Source organism: Pelophylax lessonae, assembly GCF_965119305.1.
Source record: "Pelophylax lessonae genome assembly, chromosome: 4".
In the NCBI taxonomy this organism is placed as follows: Eukaryota; Metazoa; Chordata; class Amphibia; order Anura; family Ranidae; genus Pelophylax; species Pelophylax lessonae.
Window position 1 is genome coordinate 325,792,381 of NC_138771.1, and position 27,024 is coordinate 325,819,404.

A 27,024-nucleotide genomic window follows, 5' to 3' on the forward strand; every position below is an offset into this window, starting at 1 on the left:
ATGTGAAAAAGGTATCCCATCTTTAATTAGTTTAGAACCGACAGAACATTGATTGCTCTGGATTGTTGCATTCCGCCTTATTGTGTTGCTTTTTAATTATTTATTACAGGTATTTATACATTACCAGAATTTTACATATATAGTGGGTAAAATAGGTATTGAAGACATCACCATTTTTCTAGGTAAATATATTTCTAAAGGTACTATTGACATGAAATTTTCACCACATGTCGATAAAAACCCATGCAATCCATGTATACAAAAAAAACAAAACAAATAGGTTCAGAAATTAAGTTATGTGTAATAAAATGGAATGACACAGGGAAAATTTGATTTTGGCCCATTCTTCCACACAAACAGTCTTCAAATCTTAAAAGTTTTGTGGGCCTCTTCTATGAACTGTGATCTTTAGTTCTTTCCATAGATTTCTATTGGATTCAAATCGGGTAATTGGCTGGGCCATTCTATCAGCTTTATTTTCTTTCTTTGTAACTAATTGAGAGTTTACTTGGCTTTGTGTTTGGGATCATTGTCTTGCAGAAATGTCCACCCTCGGTTCATCTTCATCATCCTGGTAGATGGCAGCAGATATTTTTATCAAGCGTGTCTTGGTATTTTTTTCCATTCATCCTTCTTTCAATAATAATGAAGTTTGCCAGTACCCTATGCTGAAAACCAGCCCCACACCATGATGTTCCCACCTCCAAACTTCACTGTTGGTATGGTGTGTTTGGGGTGATGTACAGTGCCATTTGACCACCAAACATGGTTGTATTATGGCATCCAAAGAATTCAATTTTGGTCTCATCTGACCAGACTATTTTCTCCCAGTATTTCACAGGCTTGTCTAAATGTTGTGCAGTAAACTTGAAACAAGCTTCAACATACTTTTTCATGAGTAACGGGGCCTTCATGAGTAATGGACTGCATTACTTATTGCTTTCTTTGAAACAATTGTTTCTGCTAATTCCAGGTCTTTCTGAAGTTCTCCACAAGTGGTCCTTGGCTCTTGGACAATTCTTCTGATTATTCTTTTCACTCCTCTGTCAGAAATCTTGCGAGGAGCACCTGGTCGTGGCCAGTTTGTTGTGAATTTATGTTCTTTCCACTTCCTGATTATGGCCCCAACAGTGCTCACTGGAACATTAAAATATGTAGAAATCCTTCTGTAACCAATGCCATCAGCAGGTTTTGCAACAATAAGGCTCTCTTGAGAGAGAGCTCTTTGCTTTTACCCATCATGAGATGTTTCTTGTGTGACACCTTGGTAATGAGACACCTTTTTATAGGCCATCAGTTGAGACTGAACCAGCTGATATTAATTTGAACTGACAAGGGGCAGGATTGCTTTCTAATTACTGATAGATTTCAGATGGTGTCATGGCTTTCCATGCTTTTTTGCACCTCGCTTTCTTCATGTGGTCAATACGTTTTCCCAGTGTCATTTTGTTACACCTAACTTAATTTCTTAATTTATTTGTTTTGGTTTCTTTGTATGTATGGATTGCATGGGTTGTTACCGACATAATCGTAAAAATGTCATGTCAATAGCACCTTTAGAAAAAGATTTACCAAGAAAAATGGTGATGTCTTCAATACTTATTTTACCTGCTGAATATTGTACATTCACATCAGTCTCTGCCCCCAAGGAGCTCACAATCTAAGGTCCCTAACTCACATCCACACATATACATAATAGGGCCAATTTACCTACCAGCATGTCTTAAGAGGTTGGGAGGCCTCAGGCACAGGGAGAACATGCAAACTCCATACAGGTAGTGCCATAGTTGGGATTTGAAGTGACAAGCCCTCATGCTGCTAGGCAAAAGTGCTAACCACTTAGGTAGTGTGCTGCTTTTTGCCTTATTGAACTATTTATAAACCTTACAATAGTAATAAATGAAATTTATAATGATAATAATAATGATTTACCTGTCACTTGATCCGGTTTTGATACTTTCCGTGACTTCTGCCTGTCCTAATGTTGATGTGCTGATACTGCCAGTTTTAGCCTACATGGGCACATCCTGTCCTAAGGTGACAACCTCCCCAAGCAGAAGCAGCATTGTCACTCTAGGAATGCACTCTGTCACTGGGTGCTACAAGTTTATGTGCCTCTGCACAGCACATCACCACTTTCAGCCTGCAGTCTCAGATTAAGGTGTGTCTAAGGAGTGCTCTGTCCTTTCTGTACCGCTCATCTCTAGTGATTGACAGAAGTACTCTCATAGTACTGTATGTATTGCAACCAATACTGATAGGGACAGTCTATGCCAGCTGCCTACATCAATGCCCTGAGTTTGAACATGAATGGCAGAGCCGCTTGTACATGAAGAGGAATTGGAGCAGAACTAGTGGCATTATGCATGATGCCCTACATTTAAAAAAAGTTTTAGTTTGGAATAAAAAAAAAAAAAAAAGTTTTATCCCTTAAGAAAACCTTCTTTTCTGGTTTCAACATCTGTTTAAAACTTTACGTTTGAGTTAAAATATGGTTTGTGTAATTTGTGGTTATTCTGTTTTCCAGATATTCCTTAAGTACCTCAACTTTGCCAACCTGATTCTCAAGGTGTATCACCTATCCTACCTTCACAACTGTGAGACTAGAAGAGGCCAGGTATAGCGTGTCCCTCTTACCGCCATTTACCTACTTCTAAAAGCTAATCCATAACTTTGATTTTGTTTCCTTCTGTGCATGGCACGGATAACTGAAAGCCATAGCGTTCTACCTATTTCTAACTTTGTTTTTTTTTTAAATCTTTTGTAGATATTGTTGTGGTCAGCCAACAAGGTATTTGAAGAGCTAACAGACATTGAGCGACAGTTTCACAAAGCACTTTATACGGTCCGCGCCTTCCTTAACTGTGAAAGATACTCTGTGGGACTGCTCGATATGACAAAAACAAAGGTAGTTTTCACTAATCAGCAGCATGTTTACCTGAAATGTATAGATTTTCTTTGTATTTCTTTATTTGTGTTTTATGCTTAGATATAAAGATAAAAAATATTGAGATATTTAATTTTATTAGTGCTGCATCATACATATATTGCAAACGTTGATCTTTAAAAGTAATATGTCTTTTATCGTCCCGGTTTTCTGCAGGAATTTTTTGACCAGTGGCCAGTTCTAATGGGAGAAGTGCCACCATATTCTGGACCAAGAACTCCAGATGGCAGGGTAGGTGTTTGTTGTTCTTACTTGAATGCTTTTTAACATAAAAGCAATTTAATGTATAGCTAAAGCTCTAACTTTTTTATTTTTACTTTTAGATACAATATACCCTTGTCAGGTTTTGGTGCTGTTTTTTTTGTTTTTTAACTTATTTATATATTCATTGCTGTCTATGTCCCATTGGGTAGATTTCCATTTGTTCTCTGTCACAAGACATTAGAGAAATCTTCATAAAGTGAGGTGGTCAATACTATCTCAGATAGTTCTCATCAGGACAGGTGTTCCTTTTGGATAATGTACGCTCTTTTTCTATTCTCTTGACACTTGCAAAAGTATAGATTTCTGATCACTTTATGTCCAATGATAATACTCTTTAACCACTTAAGCCCCGGAGGATTTGGCTGCTCAAAGACCAGGGCCTATTTTGCGATTCGGCACTGCGTGATTTTAACTCACAATTGCGCGGTCGTGCGACGCTGTATCCAAATGAAATTGATGTCCTTTTTCCCCACAAACAGAGCTTTCTTTTGGTGGTATTTGATCACCTGTGCGATTTTTACTTTTTGCGCTATAAACAAAAAAGAGCGACAATTTAAAAAAAAAATAATATTTTTTTTATATGAAATTCCCCCCCCAAAAAAAAAAATAATTTTTTAACATTTTAGGCCAATTTGTTTTCTGCTACATATTTTTGGTAAAAAGAAATCGCAATAAGCGTATTTTGATTGGTTTGCGCAAAAGTTATTGCGTTTACTAACTATGGGAAAGATTTATTTCATTTTTATTGGGTTTTTTTAACTAGTAATGGCGGCGATCTGCGATTTTTTTCGCGGGACTGCGACATTGTGGCGGACAGATCGGACCCCTGACTGACATTTTTGACACTTTTGGGGGTACCAGTGACATTACTACAGTAATCAGTGCTATAAATATGCACTGTTACTGTAAAAATGACACTGGCAGGGAAGGGGTTAACTTTATTAGTGATCAGTGGGTTAAATGTATCCCTAGGGGCGTGATTCTAACTGTGGGGGGGCATGGCTTGTGATGTAACCCCAGAGACATACGATCCTACATAGCAGGATTGTGTAGTCTCTGCAGTTAGATCAGGGAGAATGACAGACGGCTTTGTTTACATTAGCCGCCTGCCTTTCTCCCTCTCCAGCGGGAGATCGCGAGTGACCGGTGGACATCAGAGCCGCCAGTCACTCGTGCGGGGATGTCAGGGAACGAGCGAGGGCGGGAGCGCGCCTCCGGCGGCGCACGCTTGCCCCCTAGAGGCTCCTGGGCGAGCGACGTAGCCCTACGTCGGTTTGCCCAGGAGAGCCAGACTGCCGCAGTAAATAGTCATGCGGCGGTCGGCAAGTGGTTAAGGCAAATAGAAAAGGTAAATCTCCCCTGCAGGAACACAGACAGCAATTCGAATTTGAGAGGGGTTTTAACGCTCCCCTACTCTATCCCAAACTAAAAGGAAATGCCTTTAGATATATTTTATTTATAAACAGAGCTAGGATTATTTTTGCTTATGATTTAGTACGACCAGAAAACGAATGAAGATCCATTTAACACTGACACATACACACAATCTGATTGTACAATCTCCTTTATATGAAACCAACAACCATGTAGCGCAAGGGCCAGCATTATTAGATACAAATTAAATAGATTTCTCAGGTAGACCCTCATATTGTACAGTTTTAGTAAAATGTGCAAAGAATATAGAGTAGGATGTAACATATATCGGCACCTTTGTGGGTATGCTTGTCTAGGCTAGGGTGTATTTTTTATTTAACAGGTAAAATTTTTGATTAAGTTAGTACAAATAGGACAAAGAGAAGGGGGGGGGGGCAGTGAATGGATATGAGAAATGATTGATCAAATCCCCAGAAGTTTAGGTTGTGATCCATGAAGAAGTGGGAGAGGGATGGTAGGAAGGAGTATAGAGGGTTGAGGCCACTTAAGACCCCCCCCCCCCTCAAAAATAAACACATGAAAATCTACAGTGTGATAGCTTTAATGTATCAATTGCCCATAAATACAAGGTCCACCCATGCCACCCAGATTTTTCTCAACATTTTGGGACCGTTATGCCCAAGTAGGTAAGTTTATAAAATTATAACACTGGAATAATCACGGATCTCCAGTGTTGTGGGCTATGGTGACTTTACTTGGCTTTCTGGAAAAGCTGAGAATCCAAAATCTTGTGAAAATGTGCTTCTGCACAGTGCTGGAGCATAGTCTTGAGGGATTTGAAATCCTTCATTTTATTTTCAGTCTCAACATTATTGGCAGCAGGTGGTAAGGTAAGGTTAGTATTTTTCTTCCAAGTTTAATTTTCATGTATAAATTAGCTCTTTGTATTTCAGTGTGAGAGGCTAGCAAACACATGTATATTTACTTTAAAGGGAAAGATCTATTGGATGGGTTGGTTTATTTTGTCATGTAGTGTAATTTTATATAGATATACAGTGTTGATCGAAAGTTTGGGCACCCCAGGTAAAAATTTGTATTAATGTGCATAAAGAAGCCAAGGAAAGATGGAAAAATCTCCAAAAGGCATCAAATTACAGATTAGACATTCTTATAATATGTCAACAAAAGTTAAATTTTATTTCCATCACTTACACTTTCAAAATAACAGAAAACAAAAAAATGGCGTCTGCAAAAGTTTGGGCACCCTGCAGAGTTAATATCTTGTACTGCCCCCTTTGGCAAGTATCACAGCTTGTAAACGCTTTTTGTAGCCAGCCAAGAGTCTTTAAATTCTTGTTTGAGGTATCTTTGCCCATTCTTCCTTACAAAAGTCTTCCAGTTCTTTGAGATTTCTGGGCTGTCTGTCACGCACTGCTCTTTTAAGGTCTACCCATAGATTTTCAATTATGTTGAGGTCAGGAGATTGTGAAGGCCATGGCAAAACCTTCAGTTTATGCCTCTTGATGTAATCCCCCATGGATTTCGAGGTGTGTTTAGGATCATTATCCATTTGTAGAAGCCATCCTCTCTTTAACTTCAGCTTTTTCACAGATGGCATCAAGTTACCATCCAAAATTTGCTGAAATGTTATTGAATCCATTGTTCCTTCTACTCGTGAGATGTTCTCTGTGCCACTGGCTGCAATACAACCCCAAAGCATGATTGATCCACCCCCATGCTTAAAAGTTGGACAGAGGTTCTTTTCATTAAATTCTGTGCCCCTTCTTCTCCAAACGTACATTTGCTCATTCCGGCCAAAAAGTTTGATTTTAACCTCATCGATCCACAGAACCTGTTTCCAAAATGCATCAGGCTTGTCTAAATGTTCATTTGCAAAGTTCAAACGCTGATTTTTGTGGTGAGGATGTAGAAGAGGTTTTATTCTGATGACTCTTCCATGATGACCATAGTCCATAAGACCATAGATGTACAAGTATCTCTTTATAGTGGAATAGTGTACCACAACTCCAGTGTCTGCCAGATCTTTCTGGAGGGATTGTGCAGTCAAACGTGGGTTTTGAATTGTTTTTATCACTGCGAGCTGTTCTGTCTGATATTTTTCCAGATCTTGCTTTAACTTCCACTGTTCCTGATGACTGCCATTTCTTAACCTCCCTGGCGGTATGATTCTTTCGGATTTTAGGTGCTGAAAGCGGTACCATTATTTTGCATGTAATTCTTGAGAATGAGCAGCCCAAACCAACTATTTACATATTTTTTTTTTTTTACTGTGCGTACTGCTTTATAACATCTTGGGTATGATAAAGTTTGAAACACAAAATCATAAATTATAATATAACAAAAAACTATAAATACGTTAAAGTATGTATGTATGTATGTATATAAATATATATATATATATATATATATATATATATATATATATATATATACTGTATATATATATATATATATATATATATATATATATATATATATATATATATATACAAATATATATATATATATATATATACATAAAAAAGTACAGTAAAACTGCAGGAAAGGGCACTGGGGGGCAATGTAATGTGAATTTATTTTATTTTGAATGGTATCAGTGTGTTTTACATTTGAATTGGCCGCCGGTTTCACCCCCCTGCGAACGTCACGTCGCAGGAGATGGAAGCCGGGGCACAGAGAGGATCGGGAGGAAGATCCGCCGCCACATACCGCTCGCATACCGCTCGCATACATCGCTGGATCCCGGTGACAAGGTAAGTAACCTCTTTTACAGGATCCAGCGATGGGGTTACCGCTTTTGGCTCTGAAATTTAACCCCGAGCCACGCTCGGGAATACCGCTAAGAAGGTTAATTACATTCCGAGCAGAGGATATTGACATCTGAAAACGCTTTGCTATCTTCTTATAGCCTTCTCCAGCTTTGTGAGCGTCAACTATTTTCAGTTTCAGTTTTCTAGACAACTGCTTAGAGGATCCCATGGTGCTGATTGTTGGGGCAAGGTCAGATGAGTCTGGGCATTTAAAACCTTTGAGATTGACATCACCTGGTCTTCCCAGACAATGATTGAGAACAATCCAAGACACTGGCAGGTCTCAGCCTTGCAAAGGGGGCAGTGCATGCTATAAATTCTGCAGGGTGCCCAAACTTTTGCAGACGCCATTTATTTGTTTTCTGTAATTTTGAAAGTGTCAATGATGGAAATAAAATCTAACTTTTGTTGACATATTATAAGAATGTCTAATCTGTAATGTGATGCCTTTTGGAGATTTTTCCATCTTTCCTTAGCTTCTTTATGCACATTAATACAAATTTTTACCTGGGGTGCCCAAACTTTCGATCAACACTGTAACCAGGTTGCCTAGGGTGTCTGTTAATGCATTTGTATTTTATTAAAGATGCCCATAGAATTCAGGCACTCCTTTTATGTGAAACATAAAACACAAACATTTGAACAGTCAAACCTAATAAATAGTGAAATGTAGTATAAGTCAACCAAGAAGAGTTTCAAACTTGTCATATTAATTGATCCTCCTGAGAACAGCTGTGGGAGAGATAAACATGAGTTTACAGCCCAATATTTTTCCAAAATACTTGAACTGGTAATTTTCATCCCATGTTTGTGGGTATTTTTGGTGACGGGAAGAAACCACGTACTGCACCAGCACACACATTGTTGCGGGTAGTTTAGCACTCCCGAGTCCCATTACCAATCGGTTTACTTAAATGAGTCCTTTAGAACAAGGTCCACAGGATTAACATAGTTCATTCAGCTTAGTGTATTTTTTGTACAATGATCACTCTCTAATGCTTTTTTTAAAAACATTGTGCAGGGGTGCTATTACATATATACATTAGACTACTGTTTAATGTTTCTGGCCTGCTTCAGATATAATATGCTGGATGGAAACACTTTTTTACAATAAGACCTCTTCACTAAAAGCTTTTTAACTATAAAAACAATATTGAACTCAATTGCCAACTACAAAAAACTTCACAGCTTCTAATTGTGCGTCTCCACTTGGACAAGGCTGATACTAAGCAGATTGGAACAGGATTTTAAAGTGATGCCAACTTCAAAAGCTGTACTGTTGACAGTTCTGATTAGTCAAGAAAACACTTTCAACAATTAATGCCATAGATTTAGGTTATTTATGTTGTTTATTTCCAAGATTAGTCCATTAGTTAATGGACCCCAAAATGCCATTAGAAGATTTGACATTTTAATTTTTATTATAACATTATAAGTATTTGCTTCTGCATTTTCCAGGAAATATCATTTTATAAAGTGATCGACTATATTTTACATGGAAAAGAGGAAATTAAAGTAATTCCGTAAGTTTGTTTGCATTTTTAACTTTTGATAAATGTTTTTTTTTTCCTCCCTCAAAGTAATTTTCCATTTATGTTGCATTTATGTAATATACTAAGTAATCTCTAAGGATAGTTCATCTTTTTGGTGTTTTAAGCCATTTGTTAATAGTGAAAGGGTCTATCCAAATGAGACACTTTAACTCTTGTACTGCAGTGAAAAAAAGAAACCCAAATCTTTTTCAATATAGTTGGAGTTTGATCTGTTGAGCAGTTCACATAAAAGGATCTCCTCCACCCACTATCCCCTAATAATTTAAGTGTATGTATAGCAGTGGTGGCTGGTGCTCCATGGGCCGGGGGGGGCGGCAGACGGACCGCACCATACACCCCCCCCCCCCCCGGACCACACCAGGCTGCACACAGTACACACAGCATTACAGTACAGGACCCACAGCATAGAATGACATGACAGTACAGTACAGTACAGCCCCCCCCCCCCCGGCTCACTCACCCATCTGCAGCAAGCGAACAGTGGCGGCTTCTTCCCTGTCTTCTACGTCTCCTCCTCCTCCATGCCCAATGGCATGGCTTATTCTTTCAGCCAATCGGGAATCGGGTCTCAGAACTCGCTTCCTGATTGGCCAGGAGAAGGATCCATCTGACAATAGCAAATTTTCATTTGCTATTGTCACACAACTGGGTGGGCTCGGGGCGCTGTGCTCTGCCCCCCGAGCCCACCCTTTTTTTTAGCCTATTAGAGCCTCTGGCTCTAATAACATGGCTAAAAAAAAAAAAAAAAGCCCCATTGAAGTCCATGCATCTGGTGGCCCACATGTAGATTAGGGGGCCGGAAGCATGGATGGGGGGGGGGCGTCGCCCCTGCGCCCCATATGCACCGGCCGCCACTGATGTATAGAAAGAACTTTTTTTAGTCAGTTTGTAGAATATTAAGAGAATAATTCAAAATGTTACAGTTGTCATGAGAACACGAGGTGGGAACACCAATGGGTACAACTGTTCCATTAATAACTTCCTAAAAGGGTAATTCCTCTCATTTTGTAGTAACATCAGTGTTGAATTCCTAAAGGCAAATAGGCTGGCTGCTTGCAAAGGGAAGTAGCACTTTGCAAGGGAATTTCCCCAGAGTTTAATTTATGGGAAAAATTCCCTTGCAAAGTGTACAGCCTATTTGACTTTAGAAAATCAACCCCTTTCTCTCGCTTCCCAAAAATCTCCAGTATTCCTTTTAGAGTGCAATAGATATCATAATCTTTTCTTTCACATTTTAGGAATCCACCAACAGATCACTGGGCCTTGGCTAGTAAACTGCCCACATATGTTGCAGAAAATGGTCTTGTAAGTATGAGTGTTATATGAAATATCATACATTGGAAGAACTGTAAACATATGCTAACACAATAGATAAGCATATCTTCATATGTGCTATAGTAGAGTTTGAAATAAGAATAAGAAAGTTGTAGTCTTAATTGCACATACTTTAAGACAGATTTACTAAAGAAGTTGAGAAACTTCACTCAATAAGTTGTAGCTATATTTTCTTTGAATAGCCAATCATATTTATCAACATTTTCTTTTTACACGATTGGATAATTAACTGGATCTTCACTCAATGTGCTTATATGTATCGACTCTCCTCACTCCTTTAGTAAATTAGCCTCGGTATTTCAAGGAGAACTACAATCAGGATAAAGCTGTAAATATACTAGCAAAATGCGCTTAGATTTTTTTAATTGTAAGCTAAAAATTAGCAATATTATGGGCTAAGAAACAATTTGTTGTGAGCTGGAATTCGCTCCTAATAAATAAAAATGTTTCTTTCAGATTTGCAACCTTATGAACACAGGTGCTGATGAATACTTTGAGTTTCAGGTAAAGTGTTCCCCCACAGTAAAAAAAAAATAAAGGTTTACTTAAGTTAAGTTAAATATAATGCTTGAAATGCACACTGGGAGTATATCCTACCAATTCAACTTTCACCCAGGCATAGCTGTAAGGCATGGGTGCATCCAACTCCTTTTGTCTTTAATCTGGTGATCTGGAAACCCCATTTGCTCACCTTGACCTTATACTTGTCCCACTGGCGCTCAGGAATGGGGTGCCAGCATGAACTATCAGCATCCAGTAGTGTGTAGTATGCTTGGAAAAATCTCCCCTCTCCCAGTCCAGTCTATGTTGTTATAATGCGTGAACATGAAGAGAAAGTGGCCACACACCAAACGATGCCTTGATAGTAGAAAAGGGTTTATTGTACAAAAATGGATACAAGGTACAACAGAATGGAAGTGGTAGATGCGTTTCACACGACCAACAGCGTGCTTGTTCACTACATCATTAGTAGTGAACAAGCACGCTGTTGGTTGTGTGAAACACGTCTACCATTTCCATTCTGTTGTACCTTGTATCCATTTTTGTACAATAAAACATTTTCTACTATCAAGTCATCGTTTTGTGTGCGGCCACTTTCTCTTTATGTTCCTGTTTGCGGTGGCGATCTGAGGTCCAGCACCCACGTCTGATTGTGGTTATGGATCCACCTGAGCGGTGTACATTTTCCTTCCGTTAAAATAGGTGAGATGGCCTCAGCCTTACACCACTCCACAAGCCTTGCCCTCTGACATGTTTTGCCCCAGCAACAGGGGTTTAGTCATAGAGGTAAAGGGCTTAAGCAGGACGGAAGAACTTGCATCACTGACCGTGGAGATGGGGAGATAAACATATGCAAATGATTAAGATGATGAAGTTAATGGATAAGATAAGGGTAAATAAAGTCTGAAACTGAAAGAGAAGCTGCCAGAGTATGGGAGGAAGATAAAAAAAAAGAAAATTAATATTAAGAGATGTAGAAGATCATACTAAAAATGATGGAAAATGAAAAGTTAAACAAGAAAAATAATGAATAATAGATAATGAAATAAAAAGAAATTAAATACATTTGAAATAAATTAAAAACTTTTATCTCATTTTTATTTTATTTCTTTTTCAAATTCAGACTCTTTTTTCCCCATATCCTATCCATTCATGTAATCACCTTAATCACTTGCACATGTTTATCTCCTCATCTTCACGGCCAGTGATGCATAACTTCTTCCCTCCTGCTTCTGCCCGTTACCTCTATGTCTAAGCCCCGGTGGGTGGGGTGAAACATGTCAGAGGGCGTATATTGTGGAGTGGTGGAAGGCTGAGGCCATCTCACTCATGTTACCAACATAGACTGGACTGGGAGAGTGGCAATATTTCTAACCATTTACTCAGCTGTTTGTATTGCAGGAGAGGCATTCCCAAGCTCACCACCACAGGTTCCTTGATATATTATGCATACAGAAAGCCTTACATATGAAATTGTCCATGCATCGCAGCAAAGGCCTCCATCAACTCACCTTGCCTGTGCTACATCACCGCTCCTATCTCCATCACAGTCAGGGAGCAGTGATGTCACTAACTCGGTCATGAGAGTGCATTGGCTTAGCAATTGGCTGCTAGGGCTGATCATCACAGGGGAGCAGGTCACATGCTCACATACCAAGAAACGCCAAAACATAAAACAATTCTGGGTTAATACAACATATATTGCATTAATATGTCAAATTGAAATTGTGCATTATTTGAAAATGAAAGGTATAAAAACATATAAAAAAGGGGCTAAAAACACTGTTTAGTTTTACATCAAATTTATGCTTCTAAAATAATTCTTAAACCTATAAATTTTACAGGGTTATCTATGGTGTTGTGTCCCAAGGATATTATGTGTAATGTATCGTAGGCAGTCAAAGAGCTAAAGCAAAACTGCAGCAAACAGCTAAGTGCCCTAATCAAATACACAGATGTGAACTGCTTTACCTGCCAACATTATTATAACTATTGTCAGATAGTTTTGCAATTCACACATCTCTGACACAGTGGGGTTGATTTACTAAAACTGGAGAGTGTAAAATCTGGTGCAGCTCTGCATAGAAACCGATTAGCTTCTAGGTTTTTTTCTTGTCAAAACATAATTAAACAAGCTGCACCAGATTTTGCAATATCCAGTTTTAGTAAATCAAACCCACTGAATGGCCAGGAAGATGACTCTTCTGTTTCCTGGTTTAACTTTACAGCCTGTAGTGATAATGCTGATTTATTGCCCAATGAATAAACTGAAGGCACAGAGCACTGGAAGCTGCAGATAACAGTAATATCACCTATCTAGGTGTGTAGTAGGACAGTGCCATATAACATAACAAAGCCATTTTCATTTGGTTTGGCCCATCTAGTAATTTTCAAATCTCAAGACATATGTGTATGTTAGCAGTGAATTTAGCTGTTTTCCTGGAGTTCCACTTTCAATGATTTCATATGTTTATTTCCTTAACTGCCCACTGGTAACAGATAATCTATAAATCAGAGACTGTTGTTGAATGTTATGGCTTCCTAGAGCAGTGTTTGTCAACTCCGGTCCTCAGGGCACACTAAGAGCCGGTTCACATAGGAGCGGCCCGGCTTGCCGGGGCGACCTATGACGTCGCGGTGCACAGCACGCACCCGACCTTGGAGTGGCATGCACAGACTTCATATCATTGAAGTCAATGCAGGTCGCTCCAGGTCGCCCCAAAGTAGTACAGGACCCTTTTTCTAAGTCGGAGCGACTTGTGTCGCTCCTATTAGAACGGGTCCTGTGCTAATCTATGGCAGGTGACCCACGGCGACTTGTCAGGCGACCAGGTCACCTGACAAGTCGCCCCAGTGTGAACCGGCTCTAACAGGCCAGATTTTAAGTATTACCTTGGGGAGATGCAGACTAGAATACTGCAATCACTGAGCAGCAAATGATATCACTTGTGATGTATTTCAGTTTTCTCTAAAACCTGGCCTGTTAGTGTGCCCTGAGGACCAGAGTTGAGAAACACTGTCCTAGAGCATCAGGGAGCCAAGATATTGTTTTATTTCTGGTCCTAATATGTTTTTGGACATTCTACTCAAATTGGCTCGGAGCATATGCCTTCTCTGTACTTTAATGAAAACATCTCTAGTTGTGGCGAATGCCATCACACACGTTTCTAGAACATGTAATCCAGCGTATGTTCTTTTATCTTCATAGAAAGGCCCAGTTGATGAATCTGGGTGGATGATCAAAAATGTCCTTTCAATGCCTATTGTCAACAAAAAGGAAGAAATAGTGGGGGTTGCAACTTTTTACAACAGAAAAGATGGAAAGCCATTTGATGAAATGGACGAAGTGTTATTTGAAGTAAGTATATCTTATAACACAATAATGCATAATAAAACATACTTAATTTATAAATAATACATAACAATAATGTATACTGGCCAGTAACTGTCATAGCATATTTGTTTTTGTTTTTTGTTTCTGTTGGAACTAGTTATCTAAGCTGCTATGCTACCAATAAAAAACAAGACAATTGAATGTATGACTAAAACTAGTACATATTTAATATATTAAAACCAGTGATATCCTTGCAGAGGCCTTTTTAGAGGACCAACAAACTCCTGCTATAGCTCTGAATCAACAGGGGGCATGTGGGACCTCTGCAGAGAGACCACTGCTTCCAGACAGAGCGCAGGGGTCTTTCTCTTCAGCATGCTGGCAGGGGGCAGCCTTTTCTACTCAAGATGCGACTGATTTCTAAAAATAACAAACTACAAGACTTTGCACACCTTGGAGGAATTCAGTAAAGCATTTTTTTCTGGTGAAAAGCCTGCATTTTATTCAAGAAAGCCTTACAAAAGCTTTGGACACATGCAACAGATTCAGGAAGTTCTTATTTGCATAAATTTCGCTGGGGAAAATTAGGAAAAAGTTTGTCTGCGGATAACAAAACTGGAAGCAGTTAAGACTAACTGCAGCCAATATTGAATGGAATAGCAGCTTTGAATCATCCCACTGCCTTTCATTGTCAACGCTGTCAGTCACAAGGGAGGTGGAACTTGATGGGGAACTCTTAGAAACTAGTTGCCCATTGGGACCACCCACAGGCCTTGTGATTGACAGCAGACGGCAGTGGGCAGATTCCTTAGCTATTTTTGGGTCCTGTAGAATCTGCCCCCTGTCTTTCATTGTCAATCACAAGGTAGGCAGATCTGATAGGGAACTAATCTCAGTATTGCCCATCAGGCACCTCTTAACCCACAGCAGAAGTACTCCTACCACTGTGCCTGACAGGAATAGTGACAAGACAGGGAGCTTCAGCATATAAGACTACTTTTGAACCTCAAATAAATCCTCCAAAAATGGGGAGTCGTCTTATATGCCGAGTATAATATCTCCAAGGTACCCTAAGTTTAAGTATTACCGGTAGATGTAATCTCTCAAGATGCTGGCTGTGTGGGAATCCTGTACCGGAATACCGTATGTACCTTAGCTTAGGCTACATAGAGTAAACCGCGCTGAGCCAATCACGGAGAGCGATGTATTCTATTATTGATTGTAAAGCCTGCTCGGATTGGCGGAGTAACATCAGCCCGCCTTTCTGACTCTGCCAATCCGAGCAAGCTTTGCATTAGATAATAGAATACATCGATCTCCGTGATTGGCTCAGCGCGGTATACTGTATGTAGCCGAAGCTACGGTACATACGGTATACCGGTACAGGATTCCCGCACAGCCAGCGTCTTTAGATTACATCTACTGGTAATACTTATACTTAGGGTACCTTGGAGATATTATGAGAGATTACATGTATTACAGTACTTGGGGTACCTTGGAGATCTATGAGAAATCTGATGTTTTTCAATGGTGTTGCCTTGCTTCGGAAGAGAGGTAGTCTTATACGGCGAGTATAGCCCAAAATCTATGTTTTAACTTAAAAATTAGGGGCTCGTCTTATACGCCCAGTCGTCTTATATGCCGGGAAATACGGTAGTACCCATTATGCAAACAGTGACCTCAGTGCCCACCTTCTGAGACAAATTCCTACTACGTGAATTTAATGCAAGCACCAACATTTGTTGTGCGGAGGTACAATGAATTTGTAAATAGTGTCTGCAGCACTAAGAATTTGAGGGCTTTGGTTTTGATGCACCAGAAATAGATTTGCCTAAATTAAACTGATAGTTCAATTGGGCTTTAATTCCCATGGCCATCTTTCCTACAATTTTTTACAGGATTGTCAGCTGATGAACTTGTTAAGAAAGTACAAATAAAACCAAAGTATTTCTTTTAGATTTGGATTCAGTTGGGAATGCTGAAAACCACTGTCAGGTTTTTTTTTTTTTTTTTCTATGTCTGTGTCCATTTCTTTTTCCTTCTGTCTTGAGATGCAACATTATTCAAGAGAAGATAACTTCACAGGATGTAAAAAATTTTCTAGAGGGGAAAATATAAATTTTGGATTTCTCTCTGTCTTGATTACAATGGTCATCAGAGGGGCGCTCCCAATAGTCAAAAGAGATAGGGATGCTCCCATGTAAGGGCACAGACAGCAATAAAAATATGTCAGAGGTACTTACAAACATTATACAAAACGAAAAAAAAATACTTTAGCTTTAACTGTACCTAAATAGTAATCTGTGGCCTTGTCTGTAAATTGCAATATAATTCAGTAGGCACAGAACTGTTGAAGAACATTCTCTAGACCTAGAATACTTAAGGCGGTGTTCCACCCAAAAGTGGAAGCTCCACTTATCTTTCTACTCCCCCCCTCCGGTGCCAAACTTGTAATCAAGCTACAGTTTATGTTGCGTTTGTCAAGCAGAAATGAATGGGCTGCACACGTAAGCCATCACCAATGTAAAACCAACTTTATTATAATAAGTAGAAGATTCATAACACATAGTCTTGCCTGTCCACCTTCCTCTCCAACATGTTTCATCCCATTAATGGCACCTCCAACACATTCCTCCCCATTGAGGGCCAAATCATGAAGATCATGTGTCCATGGCTGAGCCCCTAATGAAGTGCAACATGTTGGAGAGGCTGTAGACAGCCAAGACTATATGTAGTGAATCCTCTACTTATTGTATTGAAGCTGGTTTTGCATCAGTGATGACATTATCACAGTGTATGACCCCTTAATTTCTGCTTGACAAAAGTGGCACAGCTAAGCTAGAATGTGTTCCTGAGTGTGCATCTGATAAAAAAAGGTACAAGTGAACAGTAAATGGGAAATGGGATGGTACAAGGCTCTGGTACCTGATGGGAAGGTGCAAGTCCCCTGAGGTACAGGGAAATAGGAAGGTTTGGAGCGGCACATCTACTATTGATTCCATACTACTATAATGTTACTCCCATGTTATCTGAAATGCCAAATACATTTCACCACTTTCATGTCAGGTTCAATATGCAGAGAATCTTATTTTGATCCACAATAAATCACGGCAGGACAATTCCCAGTCACCAGGTTGCATACCAGGTCGCAATGACAATGAAAAAAATTCTCTGGTGACTGGGTAATTGGCAATTGAGCTGGGGGAAGCAGGGGAGGGGGGGGAACTGATCAAATGCTATGTTCACCCTCTGGCTCTATTCTACACTTTCTAACCCACATCTTCAATCTCTCCCTCTCTTCTGGCAACTTCCCCAACTCTCTAAGACATGCACTAGTCAGCCCCATACTTAAAAAGCCCTCACTGGTCCCAACCAATCTTAACAGCCTACGCCCTATTCCCTTGCACCCCTTTTTATCCAAACTCCTTGAACGTCTGGTGTACAACCGACTAAACGACCACGTTGCTGAGAATAGCCTTCTTGATCCCCTTCAGTCTGGATTTCGGCCTCAACACTCCACAGAAACTGTTCTCCTAAAACTAACAAACAATCTACTAATGGCCAAAACCAATGGACACTATTCTGTACTCCTACTCCTGGACCTTTCTGCTGCCTTTGATACAGTTAACCACCCCCTCCTCCTCAAAAAAACTCTACGTCTTTGGTCTCTGTGACCGTACTCTTCACTCGTTCTCTTCCTACTTATCCAACTGCATCTTTAGCGTTACTTACAATTCTACTTCCTCCTCTCCTCTTCCTTTCTCTGTTGGGGTCCCCCAAGGTTCTGTTCTTGGACCTCTCCTATTTTCAATCTCTCTGGGTCAGCTGATAGCCTCCCATGGCTTTCAATGCCTTCTCTACGATACCCAAATATATTTATTCACCCCTCAGCTCACTCCCTCAGTCTTCTCACGTATAACTAATTTACTAGCAGATCAATCAGTCTGGATGTCACACCACTTCCTCAAACTCAATCTATCCAAAACTGAACTTATAATTTTTCCCCCCACCACGTGCCCCTTCCCCCAAAATCAATGGCACAACTATCAGCCCATCCCCGCATGCCAAGGTCCTAGGTGTAGTCCTGGACTCTGAACTCTCCTTCAAGCCCCACATCCAATCACTGTCCAAATCTTGCAGCCTCAACCTCCGCAACATCTCCAAAATACGCCTCTTTCTAACCAAAGACACAACAAAGCTTCTAGTTCACTCCCTGGTCATCTCGCACCTCGACTACTGCAATTCTCTTCTCATTGGCTTACCTCTACATAGGCTAGCTCCCCTTCAAGGCTATCCCCCCTTCACTCCATCATGAATGTTGCTGCCAGGCTCATCCACCTTACCAATTGCTCAGTGTCCGTTACTCCTCTCTGTCAATCCCTCCACTGGCTTGTGCTCACCAAACAAATTAAATTCAAAATACTAACAACACCTTACAAAGTCATCCACAATTTAGGCCCCCAGCTACATCACCATCCTCGTCTCAAAATACCAACCTAATGGCCCCTTCATTCCTCTCAAAACTTCCTGCTCTATAGCTCCCTCATAACCTCCTCCCATACTCGCCTCCAGGACTTTTCCAGAGCCTCTCCAATCCGATGGAACTCCTTACCCCAATCTGTCAGATTATCCCCCCACTCTATTAGCTTTTAGACGATCCCTGAAAACCCTCCTCTTTAGAGAAGCCTATCCTACCAACACCTAACAACTGTACTACCATTTTCTCCATCAGCTCACCCCCACAGTTATTGCCTTTTGCTTCACTTAACCCTCCCTTTTAGATTGTAAGCTCTACCTAGCAGGGCCCTCTAATTCCTCCTGTATTGAATTGTATTGCAATTGCATTGTCTTCCCCCACATTGTAAAGTGCTGCGCAAACTGTTGGTGCTATATGTATAATAATAATAATAAATAGGAAATGCTGCTTAAGAACAAGAAAATGAGTTATGTAATACAACTTACTTCCTAATTTATTCACTAAGCAGAATGTATTTTACTGTTCTGCTGTGCAGTATGAAATTTTATTAGAAAAAAAAAGATTGTTTAAAGAATTTATTGAATTTCAACTGGTTTTACTAAATCTCGCTAAAATGGCTTTACTAATATAAATTTTTAGTTTTTTCAACCTAAATGGTTATAAAGCAGTTTCCTTTTGTGTTTTATTGAGGTTTATATTTGCTAATTGAATACCAATGCCTAATAACATTTACAAGATGTTTTATTGCTATTTCCTTCTTGCAGTCTTTGGCACAGTTCCTTGGATGGTCTGTCCTAAATACAGACACATATGATAAGATGAATAAACTGGAGAATAGGAAAGATATTTATCAAGATATGGTCAACTATCATATAAAGTGCAGTAATGATGAGCTACAAATAATCCTGGTAGAGTAACACAACTATTTTTATTTCTTATTTTTCTGTTAATTATTTATTTATATGTGGTTATTTATCACAGTTATCTTTGATCTCTTCACCGTACTTTTCTGATGCTTCAGGTTTCTGAGCTGTGACTCTTGCTATTATATAGGTTATCCCATTGGCCTTCTTACTGGATTATCATGTTCCTTTGTCACCTTTAGTAGCCAACCTAAATCAAGGCGGTTTGCAGTTTAGGAGAATTCCCAGTGTTTTGCAGATGGTACGGGAAAGTGTATATCTCACAAGTTTTTCTTTAGAGACACTAAGGAATGTGACATTTATAAAGAGTAACATGCTTACAGAGCAGTCTTTTTAATTTAAACTAATTCCATAGAACTACACTTAGGTCAAGTCACAGAACCAATTTTAACATAGTAATTTACTTACTGTGCAATTTAAGTACTGACCACCAAGCCGCTCATTTTATTTGTGAACTAACAATAATTAAACCTTGATCAAGGCACACAATTTTTTTTATGTTGTGGAAGGAATAGGGAACACTTAGAACCCTCCTATGCTATCGGTGGGCTCTTTAGGGAGATTTTTCCCTCACCTCTTACCCCAATGACAACATTGTCAACAGTAAGTAGAAGAATGCAAGGGGAAACATTCTAACAATAGATAATAGCTAATGTAGAACACTAACGCTTCCATTGGCTTTTTACTGTTTTCTGGGGACAATTGGAAATTTCCTGCCACAGTGACAACATTACCAGGATAAAAAATAAAAGGAAATCTCCCCAACTGGACAATGCAAAAAAACAAAACCAAAACAATAATAAATAAAGGGTTCTAACTGTCTCCTACTCCATGAAAAATTCACTTAAAATGCCTAAATTCACTGCCTAGAAATACCATTAAGATAATAAACCTAGCCGTAAACTGGATACACACTATACAATTCTCTATAGATTTTTTTCCTTTGGAATTACCAAAACCATATAATATGAGGTCAAACCTAAACACTGTCAATTTGTATGCAATCAGGCAAGGCCCTTGCACTACATAGTTGAAGGTAAATCTAAAGGAAATCGAAACAACAAAAGTTGTATAGTGTGTATCCAGATTAATTCTAAAGCTTGGTACAACTAGTGGGTTGATCGAAAAAGGAACTGACAAATCCTCACATTCACACAAGTGATGTGGATGCAGGGATCTCCCCTGTCACACTTTTGTATTCTGGTGGGGGGTACTCCCCTTGTTGGAAAACACTGATCGGCGCTTGCACTTCATCCAATAGCTGCACACAGGGATCAAATGCTGCTTTTCCAGCAGGACTGTTCAAAAGAAGCCAGTCTAATGACTGGCTTCTGTTGAACAGAGAGAGGTACACTGACTGAAAGTTGGCTTTTTCCTGCAGAACTAGCTGAAATTCAATCCATGTGTATCCGACTTTATGCAAGCTTACTCTAGCAGATCAAAATAATTAACCTACTAAATAGTTTGTTTGTACAGTGAGTAGACCTTAACCACTTTAGCCCCAGAAGGATTTGCCCCCTTTCTGACCAGGCCCAATTTTGCGATTCGGCATTGCTTTACTTTAACGGACAATTGCGCGGCCATGCGACACTGTACTGAAACAAAAATTTTTTTCCCCACAAATAGTGCTTTCTTTTGGTGGTATTTGATCACCTGTGTGATTTTTATTTTTTGCGCTATGAACAAAAAAAGAGCGACAATTTTGAAAAAAAAAAATATTTTTTTACATTCTGCTACATAACATTCTCAAAAAATGATGAAACATGAAAACATTTTTGACACTTATGGGGGAACCAGTGACATTACTAAAGTAATTAGTGCTAAAAATATGCACTGTTACTGTAATAATGACACTGGCATAGAAGGGGTTAATACTGGGGGTGATCAAGAGGTTAAATATATGCCTAATGCTTACTGACTTGTGTGTGGGGGGGGCACAGAGATCGCAGTTTCAGCATAGATCTGTCCCTGCCTATCAGTGAGAAGATCCGCCTGCTTTGTTTACATAAGCAGGCGGGTCTTCTCACCATTTACCGGACGATTGTGGGAGGAAGGCGGCAATCGCCGACTCTCCTCCCACGGTCCGACTCCCGCTGTGTCTAAACACAGCGGGAGCGTGCCTCTGGCGGCGCGCGCGCCCTGCTGTAAGCCCTTCCCCTCCAGTCACGTAGTACTACGTGACTGGACCCAGGGGAGCCGCACTGCCGCAGTAATATTACTGTGGGCAGTCGGCAAGTGGTTAAAGAAGAACTATAGGTAATTTTTTTTTTTTTTGTCATTTTGGATAGAGTAAAAGAGTTATAACCTTGCCCCACAGCCAAAAAATAAGAGGAAATCTCTGAAAATTACAGGAATTTCTTGGAGCCCCCCCCAGGTCACCAAAACTAGTGTCCCCATTGGAATGTTTCCCCTCTATTACTTTTCTTGGTACAACCCAAAATTTGGGATTTTCTTTTACTTTAAATGATCATGCTAAACAGGACAGATAGAGGGGGTATGGGGGCACAGACAGACAAGCATCCCTCTCTGTTCTATTCAAAACTAAAAAAAGAGTTTTGCTTTTAGTTATACTTTAAAATTACTGAATGTAATATGCCCTGCTCCAACAATGCCAATTTTGTTTATAGAAAACTAAGGAAGTATATAACCGAATACCAGAAGAGTGTGAAGAGGAAGAAATGTATGAAATATTGGTAAGTAGAAATACAATGTAATCATGTCTCACTGCCAAATCATGCATTCATTGAATATATCTAAATGGAAAGTATGTACATAAACAAATATATTGTATTAAAGTTTTACAAAATTCATATGTGGAATACATACATACATACATGTAAACGAATAATAGTAGCGCAAGATCCAATCTAAAATTGTCTCAACAGGACTGAAAGGCAAAGGTGACCAGTGAGCAGTGTGTAGATATAGCATAAAACAATATAAAACACTAAAATCACTTAAAACGTCCCACAGTCCTTTCAGGCAAAAGTGCAAATAGTCCAATAAACAGCCGGTAAATCGTGCAGTCTAACAAGATCACCTATAATTCCACCACCAAGTGTCGGGGATGATAGAAGGAATGGCAACTCACCAGACACTATTGCTCATTTATTCTCACAAATGAGCAGAAATCGCATTGGTTAACTGGACCAGTAGGAAAACATGAGGCATTGTAGCATGTATGGTCCACTTTGCTCTGACTCGCTGTCCACTCCTCTTAATAAGCTCCTCACGATCCCCAAAGCATGTAAGGATAAAAGATACCTCCACTAGTGCAATATGTCTCAATATGCTTTATTAATATACATATAATCAAGTTGCACTCACTTTTGGTAGGATAACAATAGGCACATCAATATAGAAGCGGCGATGAGGAAAAAACAGCCGATACTCCTGAATACTGGCTCCACGCCAGCACAGATAGCTTCGGGATGTTCCTCCGCCTAATTTGTGTAGTCGGGTGCGTCGTCTGGTCACGCCCGACGCGTTTTGTCAAATCCGACTTCCAACTGGGGGCCCCATGTTCTATATCAAATGTTTCCGTTATTTGTTTAAGTAGCAGCACCTATTGTATTCTATATCAGCTAGTAGCTGTATCCTCCTTGAGCGCAGAGTTATTTCTATAGTCAGTGTGTGACTTTGGGATTTAACACTACATATACATACATACATACATACATAAATACATATTCATATGTGGAAAATCTAAGCATTTCATATGTGGAATACATACATACATACATAAATACATATTCATATGTGGAAATCTAAGCAAGCCCAAATTAGTCAAAGTTCAAATACAAAGGTAAGCAGGGGAACATACATCACTTAGATAAGCTGAGTCTGGGAACAGATGAGCTATTAGGGAATGTCAGGGGGACTGTTAGAGGAAAGCCATGCTAACTAAATCTCTTTCCTGAATTTAAGTGAGCATTTTTTTTTTTGCATTATGCAGCATATTGTGGTGTCTATTTTGATTTAACTGTTGTAAAACTTTCTTTCTGGAACAAATATATTAAAGAAGAACCATAAACCTTTTAATAGTTCTTAAAGTGTCTGTTGATAACCTTGTTCTACCTATAAAAGATGGTCATACTTGCTCATGACATAGGTAGGCTCTTCTTTCTGCTTAAGAGGGCTACACAATGACTATGCTTTGCAGAACCTTTTCTACACAGGGAGCCTGTGTCTGAAAAAATGTACTTTGCAACCACAATGCCCCCAATGCACTTTAAGAAACCCCTTTTTGTGGTAGAATATACACATCACATATCACATGTAGAATATGCACATCACATATCCTAGGAGGCATCTGCTTCCATTCATGGACAAAGGAGAGTGGTGGGTCTGGTGATTCATCATCTGCAGGTGGCTGCTTATAGCTGGAAGTGACAGCTGCCTTCTAATTACATCACGTGGAGGATGGTGACAACGGACCTGAGCTGTGACAGCGGAGAAACAAACTGCAGCAGGACAATGCTGGGTAGGTAAGCATCTTATTTGAGAACAACCTATCAGGTAGACAGGGATTTAGAAAAAACGGATCAGGGAGTTTCTCTTTCAATAGACTATTTACTCTACCCAACAGCAGAAATGTCATCTACATAAAAAAGGTGACTAATAAAGTGATTGTAAAGGTTAGTTTTTTTTTTAAATAACAAACATGTTATACTTACCTTCAATGTGCAAGGGTTTTACACAGGGAAACCCAGATCATTCTCTTCTGTGGTGCCCCGGCGTCGCACCTGGCTCCTCTTCATTGGTTGCACCCACGGAGAGCCGATTTCAATGGTGGCACCTATGCGAGTGCACTTACGAGTCCTGCTGCTGTGTCCATGGACCCAAACAGCAGGACTCGGCCCCGCCCCAGCTCCCGTGTCACTGGATTTGATTGATATCAATCCATCCATGGAGGACCCGAGACTGTGGCTGGAGCTCATGCTCGTCGCTGGAACAATTGGGTTAATTTAAGAAAAAGGGGGGGGGGGCAGCTGAAGCAGAAAAGGTTTTTTACCTTAATGCATAGAATTCATTAAGGTGAAAAACCATGAGAATTTACAACTCCTTTACGGTGGAGCTTAACTTGAATCTGCACTTTAACTATTAAGGGAAAATAACATGTTTGTCTGATTTGCCATCCCTTTTGCTTCTGATACAAGCCTTCCCCACAATACCCCCAATGGAGTCCTGGGAAATACTCATTACTTCTTAGTATAGGGGAGCATGTGCATCTATTTTCTTGCTCCATGGATGCAGCAGAGGCAGCCTAAGTGGACAATTGCCAACTGCTGTCACATTGGGGTTGATTTACTAAAACTGGAGAGTGCAAAATCTAGTGCAGCTGCGCATGGTAGCCAATCAGCTTCTAACCTCAACTTGTTCAATTGAGCTCTGACAAAAAAAAACTGGTTTCTATGTAGAGTTGCACCAGATTTTGCACTCTCTGATTTTAGTAAATAAGCGCCATGGAGATGGGGAGATGGTTTTTAGCTCATACTCTGACTTTAAGGCAACCTGCAAATTACACAAGGACTTTGGTGTGCAACACAAACTGAAAGGACGAATTACCTCTGAATTAGTACAGGTTCACTACAAGGTGTCAATTATTTGCTACATGCAGGCTCTGGTAACACGCATCAAGTTGCATTTTACACATAAAACTAATTAGACTTGTACTTCTTTTACAGCAAGAAGAGCTACCAGATCCAGAAGAGGCCGAGATCTATGAATTTCACTTTAGTGACTTGCCACAGACTGAGCTTTTCTTGGTGAAATGTGCTATCCAGATGTACTATGAGTTAGAAGTAGTTGACAAATTCCATATACCTCAGGAAGTAAGTTATCTTTACTGCTTACATTTATACAGAAAAAATAACATGAATGACATTCACAATCTAATGCCATCTTGTACAGTTTGTAGGACTAATACACACAGAGGTATAGAATATTTTTATAAATTGAGCAATTTAAAGGAATCGTGCTAGAACCTGACTCTGTGGGCTGGGAAGTATTTCAACCAAACAATGCCTATGGTCAGGACCTAGGATCATAAGCTATAAAATTTTAGAAGGTGTATTTGTTTGTGCTGATTTAGGAGAAATAAACGAGTGACCTATATAAGGGTATACCCTGCAAATATAGTTATCTAATTAGTTAGTAGAGATAAATAACTGAATAGCACAAGCCTACATATGTTGGCAGTTCATGCTGCATTGCATATGGCTCATGTATTAATGCCTTCCACTGGTCATCTATTTTTTAGATCTAGGAACACATCTTTAATTAATCTTGTCTTTTTCAAACTAACCACATACCTAGAAAGACTTGTTTTCCTTGATATTACTACACGAACCTCATATTAATTAGCCTTTTTTCTCTCAACACTCATTATCTTAAGGCAATTTATTTGCCCTGATAAAGAAACCTTATAATTACTGTGAAAGTATCTCTACTTTTGTTGAGAAAAAAAAAATCCTGGGTGATCTATGTACATTGCAAGGATTTAAACAAACTTTGTTGCAGATTCCTACCTTTTGTTATTCTGAAGAAATAGCTGTTTGTTTCTCTGTATCTTTGTGAAAAGTGAATCTAATGAGAATAATTCCTCATTATTAATCAGCTGCTGCACCTGCAGGGCTCTAGTGAGAGAAGTGGCAGGGTCTACATCCCTTTAGTTGTGATTCACCAAAAATTACATTTATGTTGCAGGGGATGCCCATAATCTGACCTGTATCTTAGTGCAGACTTCTGGGAAAATCAGTAAGCCAGTTACACAAGCAGGAAATTATGTTTCCGGAGGGGGGGGGGGTGTTCTGTTCAAATTCTGTGTACAGAACACCTCCAGGTAGCCATATTGCATTATGTTTTACAGAAAATGAGAGCAATGTAGATTGAAAAGCAGATAGATAACATTCAATTATAATATAACTTGTGTCGCAATTGTAGACGCTATATTATTATTTCTTTAATTTGCTATTTTTTTCCATGAAAGTGGAGTTACCCTTTAAGGGAAATCTTCACTTACATTACAAAGTTATATAACAAAATATTGAGTGTAGAAAAAGTCAATGCACTATCCAGAACAGGTCAAAAAAACCTCACCTTGTAAAGGTACATTATGTTCAGCAAAACACAAAATCTTCCCAACTGGGATTCAGTAAACAGAGAAAGCACTGCCATGCAACCATTTGATCAGCTCTGTCACTGGCTGTTTCAATCCATTCCCACCAATTCCCATATATAACATAACAGGTCCAAAAGGGTTGTGACCTTGTCAGAGGGACAGGAAGTGCTGGGAAATCTCTCTAATAAGGTTAGAAGAACCTCAGTGGGGCTTTTGTTACCTATCCTCCTATCTTGGGGATACCTATTCACCCCCTTTCTTACCATGGCATCACAGGATACAAAAGGAAATTGTAATCTCTCCAACACGGTTACTTAGACATGGCTACTTTAACACATGGTTAAAGTTTTAACCCTTTTCTA

The 27,024-nt window shown here is 39.5% G+C and overlaps 1 protein-coding gene across 1 annotated transcript in view; it reads left to right on the forward strand.

The window, feature by feature from the left end:
- PDE6A (phosphodiesterase 6A) overlaps window positions 1–27,024 on the forward strand; it is a 133,950-nt gene that overhangs the window by 87,060 nt on the left and 19,866 nt on the right. Inside the window, exons 3-12 of the mRNA XM_082257028.1 lie at window positions 2,528–2,617; window positions 2,768–2,908; window positions 3,104–3,178; window positions 8,875–8,939; window positions 10,208–10,274; window positions 10,761–10,808; window positions 14,014–14,163; window positions 19,381–19,524; window positions 22,167–22,232; window positions 25,227–25,373. Coding sequence (XP_082113154.1) covers window positions 2,528–2,617; window positions 2,768–2,908; window positions 3,104–3,178; window positions 8,875–8,939; window positions 10,208–10,274; window positions 10,761–10,808; window positions 14,014–14,163; window positions 19,381–19,524; window positions 22,167–22,232; window positions 25,227–25,373 — 993 coding nt within the window. The remainder of the gene's footprint in view (window positions 1–2,527; window positions 2,618–2,767; window positions 2,909–3,103; window positions 3,179–8,874; window positions 8,940–10,207; window positions 10,275–10,760; window positions 10,809–14,013; window positions 14,164–19,380; window positions 19,525–22,166; window positions 22,233–25,226; window positions 25,374–27,024) is intronic.